General features: G+C 36.5%; 2 protein-coding genes and 1 long non-coding RNA gene across 3 annotated transcripts in view; 1 reads left to right on the top strand and 2 right to left on the bottom strand.

Moving 5' to 3' along the window:
* LOC309476006 (uncharacterized protein) overlaps positions 1 to 1,806 on the top strand; it is a 235,965-nt gene extending 234,159 nt beyond the window's left edge. Inside the window, exons 8-9 of the mRNA XM_082139080.1 lie at positions 1,225 to 1,311; positions 1,446 to 1,806. Coding sequence (XP_081995206.1) covers positions 1,225 to 1,311; positions 1,446 to 1,492 — 134 coding nt within the window. The 3' untranslated portion in view covers positions 1,493 to 1,806. The remainder of the gene's footprint in view (positions 1 to 1,224; positions 1,312 to 1,445) is intronic.
* Positions 1 to 13,377, bottom strand: part of LOC309476136 (SLAM family member 9-like) — a 77,819-nt gene that overhangs the window by 41,572 nt on the left and 22,870 nt on the right.
* Positions 6,427 to 13,363, bottom strand: LOC309476352. 2 transcript variants are annotated; one of them, XR_014198043.1, is made up of 3 exons: positions 8,418 to 13,249; positions 8,235 to 8,296; positions 6,427 to 6,993 (listed from the first exon to the last, which is right to left on the bottom strand). It is a non-coding gene; the product is annotated as an uncharacterized lncRNA (long non-coding RNA). The 2 variants fall into 2 exon arrangements; XR_014198042.1 differs by having other exon boundaries at positions 8,235 to 13,363.

The following is a 13,377-nucleotide window of genomic DNA, read 5'->3' as shown; positions in this document are numbered from 1 at the left end:
CATTCTAGAAGAAAATTTCAGATGGCACTTAGAGGCTTTTGCATCTGAACTCTTCATATATATATATATATATATATATCCTGGCTCTTCCAAGCTTTATAATGGTAGTAAATGGGACCCAAAATTTTGAAGCCCAAAAAAGTGCATTTATCCACCATAAAAATAAAATAAAAAAATCCATACGGCTCAAGGTTAATAAATGCCTTCTGAAGCAAAGCAATGGGTTTTTGTAAGAAAAAAACATACGTGTATAAAACTTTATAAACAATAATAACCAGCTTCCGTCAACCATCCGTACGTAATCAACTTACAACAGAAGTGTAACTTCTATACAACGTATTGACGAACGCGGACATGCAGAGGACACAGCAAAATAAAACACTGGTCACAAATTTTTACAACAATTAACAATGAGCATTTTTAAAGAGAATTATTTGACAATTTTGATACAAGAGAAGAGGAACTTGAATTTGTTATACCCAGACCTATCTGTTTGAACCACAATAAATGTCTATTCTTACCTATACAGTTTATAAAGTTTTAAATATGGACACTTTTCTTACAAAAACCCTTCGCTTCAGAAGGCCTTTAATAACCCATTGAGTGGGTGGATGGATGGTGGATTCAAAATCTCGTGCCTCAATCACTATAAAGCTTGGAAGAGCAAGGGTATTTTTTTTTTAATACTTCGATTCTGTTCGTCTGAAAGAAGATACTAGTCATATGCATATAGGGTGGCTTGAGGGTAAGTGAATCATGGGATAACATTTTTGGGTGAACTAACCTATTTAACATGAACATTTTATTTTAATATATATTTCCCCTGGGCTGATGTTTACCGTTGAGCTGTTTGAGCCGCTGTTATTCAAAACCCCACCAGATGGCGCCATTTATGTAAACAGTCTCATGCATTCAACGGATGACCAAAGTCGAAAGTACAGGGTGGGCCATTTATATGGATACACCGTGGTGGCATGGGAGTGGTTGGTGATATTGAGGTCCTGTTTGTGGCACATTAGTATATGTCATGGTCACCACCCATCTTGAGGAGTTTGCCCCCTCACATGTACTGGTGTGCCACAAACGGGACTTTGGTGTCACCAGCCATTCCCATGTTGTTGCGGTGTATCCATAAATGGCCCACCCAGTATATCTGTAAAATCAGTAGCATTCCTGCAGTAATGACTGTCTGTAATTTGCAGTAATGACTGTCTGTAATTCCAGTTCCAAGTCTGATACCCGCTGCTGTTGCTGCTGCTGTTCTGCTGGTGGCTGTTTGTTCCTGTTGCATGGACCTTCTATGCCAGAACGGTGAATATTACAAACAAACAATTTAACACAAATAGATTTATAGTGGTTTTTAAAAGAAAACAAAATGATGTGTTTCCTCTAATTCACCAAATAAAAAATGTGTTTAATTGAGAATGTTGTCATTGTTGAAACAGATGACAGGATGCAGCACAGCGATCGGGTGAGATTCTATCTGCACTGAATCTGTCTCAGATCTCAAAGTGTAATTTGAGTTTCCTCTGTGTGGTTTCATTCAGATATCATTACATACAAAAAAGCACTGCTATATTATGTTTTAAGTTAAAAATGAATAGATAAATGTATTATTATTATTATTATTATTAGTGGTAGTATTAGTAGAAGCAGTAATTAAGTGTTTATTAATACAGGGTATTATGAGTCTGCTTTTGGGTCAGGTTGTAACAAATGTGAGAACGGTTTCCCTTTTTATTGTCCTTTATTATGATCAATGAAAATCAACAAATATATGAAGTATAAAAATATAAGTAAAGCAATATATGTGTTTTTGGATAATGTTGCACTTCAATTTTTGAAGATTTGAAAAAAAATATATTGTTCTGTATAATGTTTGTAAATGCAATTGTATTTTTAAATGTAGTCTGATATACTTATGTATGTAAATGTTAATGTAGGCTACACATACGGGTTTTTAAACTATTGAAGTATATGCACTTTCAAATGATTTTTTAACACTGAAGACTGGAGTAATGATGCTGAAAATTCAGCTTCGATCACATGAATAAATTACATTTTACAATATATTCACATAGAAACCAGCTATTAACCCTTGTACGTTATTCTTTTTTAATGTACACCCAGGATGTTCAGGATCTCAAGAAAACCCCAGAAAATAAAATGTGATTTTGTAACATAACAATGTATATTTTTAAAATAGGTTTTAATCAAAAAAATACTTTTTTATGTAAAATGTGTTTACCCCACAAGGGATGTGTTGTGACATCGGCCCTTCATTTTGTGTGTTTTTTCTTCATTCTGACTGTTTTTTTTGTTTGTTTTGTTTTTTGGCCAATTATGTAACACAAAGCATTTTTTATAGTCTCCCATTGATGTCTATGAAAAAAATATTTTTACATTTATATCAAATTTTAAAATACCTTGATTCCTTATTGAATTAAAAGCAGGAGATGGGTTAAAATATGTATCTGTCAATTAGACAAAGGTCAGATAAAACTATTACACCTGACATTTCTGTCCCCTCTTCTGAAATGATGGCTCCTGGTTCAGGTTCTTCCTGTATATTTGTTTCTCTCCATTGTAATGTAACTTTTTTCATCAAGTGTTTAATATGTTACGAGGCCTGGATAGGTAAGAAAGTTACGTCGCATTCAATGCAACACGTAGGGTCTACCATTGTTTTGGAGCATTAGGGGCGGTTGCCACCCCTTGTACTTTTGTTTTTTTTGTAGAGAGTAGTTGGGTTGTCAGGGACTTTAAAGGTACAATATGTAAGATTTTGTATTAAAATATCCCAAATCACTTGCACAGTTATATATTTCTTTTAATTGTGTACTTATATTATCGTAAATGCTTCAGAGAATTAGTAAATTCAGAGAAATTCACAATTTAAAATAGTGCCCATCTCTTGTAACTCGTCGCCTGTCAATGACGTAATATCCGCGTTGTCCCTGGTTTCCGCTCGTACTGCCATAGTAACCATGGCAACAGACGTGGACAACTGCGTAACGTCTAGTGGCACGCTCACGCTGTTGTTGTTTCGTTCAAACATTATGGACCATGGCAAGCAGACTTAAGGAGAAATAAAACAAGGATATATATCAGCGCGGCGTTTTCGAGATGCCGAGAGCTTCACGTCCACGACTAACTTGGACTTGACAGTCACTCTTGCATTATTAGACAGGTGAGCAAATGTACATAAAACTAATCAATGTTATAGCTCAACATGATGAGATGTTAGAATATGATCAGTATGTTGTATGTTGATCAGTATTACATGAACAGTTGATTTATGTCTAAGCTCAACCCACTCCTCTCAGATGATTGACAGCAGAAACGAACCAATCAAAACGTCACCTGCAAAAGTGAGAGTAAAAACGGAGAGTGGCAGAGAACAGCACAGAAGAGAGAAAAATAGCAAAGAGCACCAGAATCAGAATAAAAAGAAAATACTTCAAACTTTGCTAAAGTTAGTAAGCTTGTTTTGAACAAGGATTAACTTGAACATTATTCAAAACATAATTTTAGATAAAGTAATTTGTATCCATACTTTGTGCCTTTTGCCCCATGTGTCTGTGTGGTAACAGGCTCTTTGCCACCTCATTCATTTATAAGATTTTTAATTAAAATAAAAAACGTATACTTTATTTTCACACAAAATCTGTTACTCCATTAGTGTTCAATAAAAACATGTATTTTTCTGCAATCATACACTTTGGGAGTGATGTGACTTTACCGCTTTTGTTACTCAATCCCTCTAGTGGTCAAATAATGTTTAATTTCTGATGTTATAGTTTCATAGCCTGGCAAGCCAGACCTACATCAAGATGTTTAGTCTGGCAACTCACCATAGACACGGCTTAATCCGATGGGCAGGATAAACGGCTGTCTTTCAAATTCCCTCTGCACGCAATAGGACAGCGCTTCAACCAACCAGAGCGTTTTCCCAACAGCGGAGCTAACGTTAGTTGATAGATTCAACTTTTGCCATATCTGGCCGGCAAAACGACGAACACATCTTCCTTTTTTTAAGAATGACATAAGTGCCGTTCTTTGCTCTTTTCTCAAAGAAAAGCTTAACTCCAAGTCCTCCAGAGTCGCGGACAAAGCCGATTCGAAAGATGTTCGCCAGCAGCCGTCATTCTTTGTTTTCAAGTCGCAGCCAGGTAACCGTCGCAACTCTGTCGTCATTATGTTAAGCCCGCCCCGCCTACTCTATACACGACGTGATTGGCCTGACCCAATTTAGGTTTTTGCAGCTCCAAAGTCTATGGAGAGTTGCTAGACTGCCCTGGCTGCAAAATACATTTTGCTGCCGCTAGGGTGCGTCTAGATTTCTAGGCTAATAGTTTCATTCATAATGCTAGCATCATAGACTGTAAAAAATATGGACAAAGCGTCTGTGACGTCACCCATAGACTTTCTGAAGAACGGTTTTGAGGCCGTTTATGGGGGGTATGGGCGGCGCCATAAATGTTCAGAAAGGAAAGGATAACTTACAGGTATGATGTGTTGTGTCAGATCATGGCCGAGACGTCAAATTTCAGGAATTCCACTCGGTGCAGCCTATGCTCGATGTCAGCTATCAATCAAGCTGTCAATCGCGCCCTTATTTGTCATACATTTTATATCTAAATACGATCTAAACTAACGAGTTAGAAAAAAAATTCACCCCCCTCACAGTTGTCAAGCACTCGGAACCTATCGAAAAATACAATAAAAGTCCATGGGACCAACCTGTAAAAACATGGATTTATGCTGTGAAAACGGACATTTTAACATGGGGGTGTATGGACATTTGCTCCCTTTTGGGACCTGCCCCTAGCGGATTTTCGATGTATTGCAGTTTTTCGCACTTCCGGGTAGGCTTCATTTTTCAGATTAGAATGTTGCCGCTTGGCTAGCATTCATGTTGGTGTGTGACAGACATAGACAGTATATAAACTGGACACAGCGACCCCATAGGTTTCAACGGAGAAAAGTGAAGCAAATTAGAAGCACTCATTTCCTGATTGCCGAGCGAACTGCGCAGACTCAAACTGAGCTTGACGACGTGAGCAGCCTGTCTGACAGTTGTAAGTCTTCTAGTAGCTGTGCCGAGAGAAATCTGAATCATTCCCTTCCGAAACTTGCAGAGACGGAGAGCGTGAGTAGGAGCTGTCCATGAGCTATAGGAGCAGGAGCAACTTTATGACTCTCTATGGGCTTCTCCCTTGACTTTATTGGACTTTATGCCTCCACGTCCCCCCGATTGACTGCGAGCTTCTCCTCCTGTCTATACGGTAATTTCCAGAGAGTCGTGTGGTTATGACGCAATCGTTAGCCTGTTTTTACAAAAACTGCTTCTACGTGGCCATAACGTAAGATACAAGGTAATGGAGCATTTTATACATTGTCGTGTTTCTTTAGAAATAAATAATGGACAAATGGAGTCTTTAAACGCCTCAGATGTAAAGTTATTCGCTGTCAAAGTGACGCCAAAATGAATGGGAGTCAATGGGATGCTAACAGCAGGTGAAGGCTTGTTAGCCAATGGCGGCCGCCGGGGGTGGTACGGAAATCGAGAGCTCGATTACCCCCCTGATGACAGAGAGGGTAATTTAGTGACACTGCACGCGTTTATTAATAGGTTTTGTATGTGTCACTTCAGTGAAGCAGATTTATTTGTATTTTTATTTAGGGAGATCGGATAGTTCATTATATTTATTATTAATTTCATTGGTGACCATGGTGTTATTCCTATTATGATATTTAGATGGCAACAGTGATTTAATTCAGCCGATTTGTTCAAATATTGATTCATTCAGTAAGAAAACACCATGTGTTGCTTAGAGGCGGAGCGGTTCTGTGGAGTTAGTTTTTTTTTTTTTTTTTTTTTAGCAAAAAAAAATAAAAAAAATAAAAATCAGATAAACACTCTTCTCGTGTGATATCTATTATATCATATTATGTTATATAATAAAATTATCACATACATGGGCTTTTTTTTTACGCCATTTTTAAATGGGACATTATTTTTTAATTAATTTTGATGATTGCGAGATGAAAGAAGAAAGCCAATCTAAAATGGCCGATGACGTAGGCTACTATATGTACGACGTCAGTGAAGGTGGTGCGCATCTTGTAGTAGGTTGCAGTCGGATACACGTGGGTAATGGCGGTGTACAGACAAGACACAGCTAGACAGTGTGGGTTAGATGGCCTACTTTCTTTCGCCACCTCAAAAACATCAAAATGAATACAAGATGTAGACATTATATGCATAAGTAAATGTGAAAATAAATAAAAGTAGAAATAAATAAATGCATGCATAAGTAAATGAAAAAAAGAAAATAAATAAAAATAAATGTGGAAAAAATACAATTATACATAAATAAGGAAATAAAAGTATAAATACTCATTTATAAAATTTTTTAAATATTTCTTAATATATTTGTTTGTGTATTTATTTATTTATGTATTTTTTTTTATTTCTTCGTATATTTATTTATTTATTATTATGTCAGCTTTGTCATTCCATAGTTGGGTACACTCCAGACAGTGCACTTTATGGTTAGGCCAACATAAATTAACAAAATGAATAGACAATATACAAGATTCGGTACAAAATAGGCTACAGAATGTAACACAAGAATAAAGAATGCAAATAAATAAATAACATTATTGACAAAAAAAAAAAAAAGAGAATGTATCCAAAAATACTGTTTTGAGTCAAAAGTGAATTTCAATGCGCATTAAGTTATAAATAGACCGTTTATTTGAGTTTCTGGATGCGTGAACCACAAAATTAAACTAACACAGAAAACACAATTTCAGACATTACAATAACAGTGTAAAAAGCATGAAACTAAAGTTAAAACATATTGGTAGAGAGTTAATGTGAACTATGAGGTGTGAGTGCTGTATGAGCTCGAACATTTCTTCCAGTAGACGGTATGATCATCGTTTTTTGGGGACATTTTCATACTCAGCCTCCTTCTTTGATTTCTGTAAGGAAAAATGTAGTCATATTAAAAAAAAAAAAAAAAAATGAATAAAAAAAAAAACTCAAACAAACAAAAGTAACAAAATTTGGGTTTAAATTTAAATACCTGAATATGAACTGTTTCTGTAAAATAACTTATTTGACCGGCCATAGTTTTAAGATTTGAAAATATTGTCATTTATTGTATGTATTGTTTAATGATCGCTGTCGTCTATGTAATGTATAATCTATATTTTTATCTGGAGGATAGTCTATATTTTCTAGTGTTTCTTCCACGAATCCACGGTAACTGTTCAAGCCACAGCCTCTGGCCACTGATGGGACGGCGTTCTGCGCATGCGCGACTTTACCTGCTTCTCCGAGACGTTCTACTGAATCTACTCTACTGTATAAAGTTGATCTCTTGTTGCATTGCTAATGGTTACTGTCTGGAAGGTATCAGATTCGATCGATTCGATTACAATCAGCGTGCTCTGCCCTTTCAGGTAATGAAAATACAATAATACCAACATATCATGTAGTAAGAAAGAACATATTGCGCTAAAAAAGTTTTTATTTTTTATAACTGACGAATCTGCGGCCGACCTTTCATTTCTGGAGTCACAACTTAACAGACACCATTTAAACCCAGAGCCGTTAAACCTGAAACCTAACACCGGGTCTCAAACGTCAACTCACCCTTCTTGCGCACTTTCTAAATATGTCCAAGCTAGTGGTAAATAAAAGAGCACGAATAAAGAAGGACGAGCGTCTTCAGGCATCACTTTCTCCCTGAACACGGAAGTGCCGTTATAACTCACGATGGAGAAGATAAACTTAAGTTAACGTTACTTTCTTTCGGGGAACACAAAAGGAGAGACAACATAACGTAATCAGAAAGTTGACTGACAGTGACATGCGGGTTTGTAACAGTACGGTAACGAGAATGTTTATGTTTGGATGAATCACTGAATTTATCAATAACCTTTTATTGTTATTAAGGAAAGATACCATACTTTTCTGCGTGCTTATGGATTTTGATTTGTGCTAATTAATTTGAAGGACTGCAAAATGGAACTGTATGTTAATTTTTACAGTGATGTACAAACAATAGGCCTAATACTTATAACTTAGTATAAATAGTATAAACGTTTTTTTCTTCTTCTTTTTTTTTCTCCTGTTTTTTTCTCGGCATTTTACTCACAGAAGCTTGAATCAGACTGACTGCAACAACTTCTCGCAACACAGTCATAAATGATCTTACCATTTTTTGTGTTTTTTGTTGACAGGATGCTGAATTATTTCTGTCTTCCTCCTGGGTCTGAACTGCAATAATAATCACAGAAACAGCATGTTAAAACAACAATGTTTTTAATCCTATATTGAAATTTGTACCTTAAAAAAGAGAAATATTTCGCCTTATGCGTTAATTGCTTGCTCTCCTGACCTGTTTTTCTACATTTCCTGCAGATGCAGAAGATCACAACGACTGCAACAACAATCAACAGAGATCCAGCAGCAGCAGCAGCAGAGATCATCAACACTATCAGAGACACTGAGACTGTCTGTGAAGTAGACTGACCGTCCCGTTCTGAAATGATAAAGAAAGAAGTGAACGCATCAGTCTGATCTAAGACAGAAGACAGAGATCAGGTCAGTAAATACACACATATATCATCAGTGCTGTGGTACCTGCACATGTGTGACAGAGTGTGTTGATGTCCAGATGTGTGGTCTGGTTGCTGATGGGATTGTTCAGCACACAGCTGTAGGTGTTTTTATCCTGATATTCCACCTCCAGAGGTAGAGAGAGACTGATGCTGAGACCACACACACTGATGCTGGACAATACACTGATTCCTTTGTTCCAGGAGAGAGTCACATCACTCACATTCACCACCGAACACACCAATGAACAATTTGATGACGAACAGTTTGAAGAGTTACTGCTGATGACAGGAACAGGCAGACGAGCTGAGAAAACATGAGCGAACAAACAGAAATCTGGATAGATCTAGTCAACAAAATTGTATTTTCGGCTCAATTTGTAGAGTGAGTGTATAGTGTGATGGCGGTGTTTCTATCATCTCAAACTACAAAATGATTAAACATTTCAATATGTAAATAGTTTAGTAATATTCTGGTTTCAGTGCTAGTTAAACTCAATTGACAGCATTTGTGGAATAATGTTGATTACCACAAAAATAATTTCCATTTTATTCATCAAGTACCTTGGAAAAAAGGTACTTGATGCAATTTAAGGAGAGAGTGCAGGAAGTTAGAAAGTGCATGGAAATCAACAAAACTTAATGTTCATTTTGAACAGTTGAAAGGGCTTTTTGTTCATCAGCAAAGGCTGCAAGTTCTGTTAATATCTCAAAATTAATAACTACTAACTGCCATAATGCAGGGTTTTTAATCAAAACCATCAATAGGCGCTGTTCCACTGTCAGACCACTGCAAGTTTAGCCCCTCCCGTTCAAACCGCCCTGCTTTAAGCGGGACTCAAACCCTGGGCCTGTCCGCACGGGAGACGAGCGCTCTACGAGGTGGTACCATTTAAAGCGAGCCGTACCATACCGTACCATGCAGTGGAAAAGCGCCACAAAGTGAGCCGTACCGTACCATACCATACCATGCAGTGGGAAAGCGCCAAAGCGTGCCGTACTGTATCATACCATACAGTGGAAAAGCGCCATCATTTATCCTCCCTTTCTACAATAAACTGTGGTGTTCCACAGGGCTCCCTGCTGGGACCAAATCTGTTTTCAATTTAGATGTTACCTCTTGGATCTGTTATCCGAAAAATCTTATAAATTGCATATGATTTACAGTTATATTTATCACTGCACTCCAATTATCGACAAGCTTAGATGTCCTCCAAGCATTAGCAGATATAAGTAACTGGATGGCTTGTAATTATCTGCAATTACATACTGAGAAAACTGAAGTCATGATAATCGTTCAGGGCTTTAATAAAAGTCAGGTCGAGTCCGCTCTTAATAAGGTGTTGTCCAATATTCAGCAGAAATTTGGGTGTTTATTTTGACACCAATTTAAATTTTGAATATCACATTAAGAGTTAGGTTGAGTCCTGTTTTTTATCAATTATGAAATATTTCCAACGTGAGCCACTTTTTATGTTTTTAAAGATAATACAAAATGCTGCTGCCAGATTACTGACACAAACTAGATCATATTAATCTAGTTTATTAAACATTGTAAACATAGCTTCATTGCATTGGTTACCAATTCATTGTAGGATTGTTTTTAAGATATTACTATTGACATATGCTTACATTGAAAAGTCAGTGGGGTCCTTCTGTAAATGTTCAAAAACTGTTACAACAAGAAAGACAAAATAATACGTAAGCAATGAGCGTTAAGTTAACATCGGTTTAGAGTAAAAAAATAAATAAATCATTAAATAATTGTATCTAATTATATGACTTTATTTCCATGACAATTTAACTCCTTAAACCCTTAAAAGTACTTTTACTTTAAAAATGATTTAAGCACTTAATTGAAGCCTTCCAAAAATTGTGTTGACGCAAGCGCTTCACCTTAATCTTGAGTTTTGCTTAATACAAAAAAAAGTAAGGAAATATTTTATACGTTAATATTTTTGGTAATCAACGTTACACCACAAATGCTTGTTGATTGAACATAATTTGTTCTGAATATTACTTAAAAAAAAAAAAAAAAAAAAGAATATTTGAAGGGCAGGACAAATGATTGCTACTCACCATATATAGAAACACTGGATGTTTTTGATGTCAGGTTCAGTCCACTTATCTCTTCTATATAAACTCCAGCATGTTCAGTTGTGGTGTTTGTGATGGTCAGAGATCCAGTTTGATCGTCCAGCTTCAGTCTGTCTCTGAATCTCCCATCAGGAACATCATTATATGTGGAGAAGATTTGCTTCTTTTTATTCATTTTAGCTATGAGAGCCTTTTCAGCTCCAAATTTCCACATTATGTAGTCGTCTTCACGTATTTGAGTATCAGAGTTTAGAGTGACAGAATCTCCCTCCATCACTGACACTGAATCACCAAACACACCTGATGCACAAAAGATTTTACACAGATGCTCCTGATGGTTTACAAAGCCTGAAATCAGCTGTACTTTGTAACTAACTTACTAAAGAAAGGTGAGATATATAAATGTTATATTAACGGTGTAATTACAACATGGAAAGTTGAGTTTTTCTAGATATTAACATAATTTAAAACCCACAAAATGTGGCTTAACTGTGAAGAATGTCACTGATATTTAGCAAAAAAATATAAACATTTATAACTTACCAGTCAGATGGCACCAGCACAAACAGAACAAAACAAGCATGTGAAACATTCTCATGTTGTAACACTAGCAGCTCATCTTAGTCAAACGGAAACCTGCAGAAATGTGGTTTGGTCTGCTTGTATGTGGGCATTCATTCACAGAAGAGTGGAATATGGTGTACATCTTCCTATATTTCATGGTGAATTAGAGCTTTTACATGTGAGAGTTAAATGGTTTTTATAATTCAATTTAATTCAAATCAATAAAAATTAAATAAAGTATTCATTATTGTGTATAGTTTTAACAATTAATAGCATCTGCCAAACTCCTATTGTGGTACTAGCTGCTCATCTTAGTCAAACTGAAACCTGCTGTGGTCGGTTTTCTGGGCAAACATCTTTTAGTTGAGAAGGCACATTTAGTGTATTTATGTTTAGTTTGTAGGTGAAGTGTTTCTTCCTGTGCTGCTTTTAATGAACCTAAGAGTTGATTTCCTCACAAAACAGCTTTAAAGTGTAAAAAAAAAAATTCTGATTCCATAAAAAACATAACATAAACAGATTGACAACTAAGCAATAGGCGGAATTTGCAGGCGGAATGGGTGGGACATGTCCCCACCTCTTTTTGAGACATCTTGTGGTACAGATGTATCTAATACAAAGTAAACATGTAGTTGTGTAGCAGACTCTATTCATTCTGGTGAAATTACAAAACAAAATGCACACAAACTACTCTTGATATACAATCATTGATGAACATCTTTGGTTTTAAGGTACACTATGTAACTTCATAGTAAAAAAAATATTTATATAGTGCTTTCCTGGGTACTCAAATACTAAAAACATATATATTTGGCCTAGCACACACACAACACATTATAGACTTTTATAATTCAGTTTTAGGCTGCATAGATTAGGTCAACCAGAACCGGGAACACTTCCCATAAATCCTGATGTACTCGTTACGTCATAAGAAGAATGGCGTCTACGCTAATATTAGTCTCTCTGTTTATCCCGAGGTTTACCGCAGTCCGCCGGATCCAGGCCGTATCCAGATCTGATGAAGGACCTGTGCCTGGACGCAACGACAACGCAGTCCTGAAGTGTCAACTAGACTCTCCCCTTTGAAGGCCTCTTCCCTTTCCTTTACCTCTCTACAGATAAAGCATTGTCGGGATAATTCCGGTTCACATGGCTACGTGGACATGATAAATAATTCTGTATTATACATTTTTAAGGCCAGACAAGTAGTTTGTTGAGGGTTTATTTAAAAAGGACTACACGCCTGCGCACATATACTGTACATTCAAACGCACATACCTATGGACTGAACACGTGATGCACATGTGCGCAGAGATAACTGATAATCATTTACACCTTGGAAACTATTTCAGGAAGTGCATTCTCGAGACACCAGGCACTGTTTTGTGCGGATGGGCGGCCGGAGCGGCGTATTGTTAAACAATCCATATTGTTAAAAGCACTGTGTAAATTTAGGTGACTTGACTTGACTATGTGGGGATGATTAGGAGGAGGATGAAGGAGGCCATTGTGCAAATTTGGCCAGGATGCCGGGGTTGCACCCTTACTCCTTTTTTCGAAGGACATCCTGTGATTTTTCACCAAGGTCAGATAAATCCCATCACATAGAGCCTCTTTCACCTAGCTATCATCATATAGAGACTGTGTCTGTTCCCTGAATTTGGAAATCCAAAAAAACTTTTAAACCCATCTAAGGTTAAAAATGTAATTGATGTTCAACAAATAAAAAAACAGCTATAATACAGATGAGCAAATGCTAAAGCTTGGGTTGCTGAATATTCGATCCCTTACTTCAAAAGCACTCATTGTTAATGATATGATTTCAGATAATAATCTAGATGTGCGGTGGTTTGACAGAAACCTGGCTAAAACCAAACGATTACATTACTTTAAATGAGTCCACCCCGCAAGATTACTGTTATAAACATGAGCCTCGTCTGAAACGCAAAAGGAGGAGGTGTTTGCTGTAATTTATAGTAATATTTTCAAAACCACTAAGAAATCAAGTTTTAAATACAATTCTTTTGAAGTATTGGTGCTTAATGTAAAAATATATAGTATAAACGATAAATCACGTTT

The sequence above is a fragment of the Leuciscus leuciscus genome (genome assembly GCF_965113295.1).
Source record: "Leuciscus leuciscus genome assembly, chromosome: 15".
NCBI lineage: Eukaryota > Metazoa > Chordata > Actinopteri > Cypriniformes > Leuciscidae > Leuciscus > Leuciscus leuciscus.
This window is presented reverse-complemented; position numbering and strand designations above follow the sequence as displayed.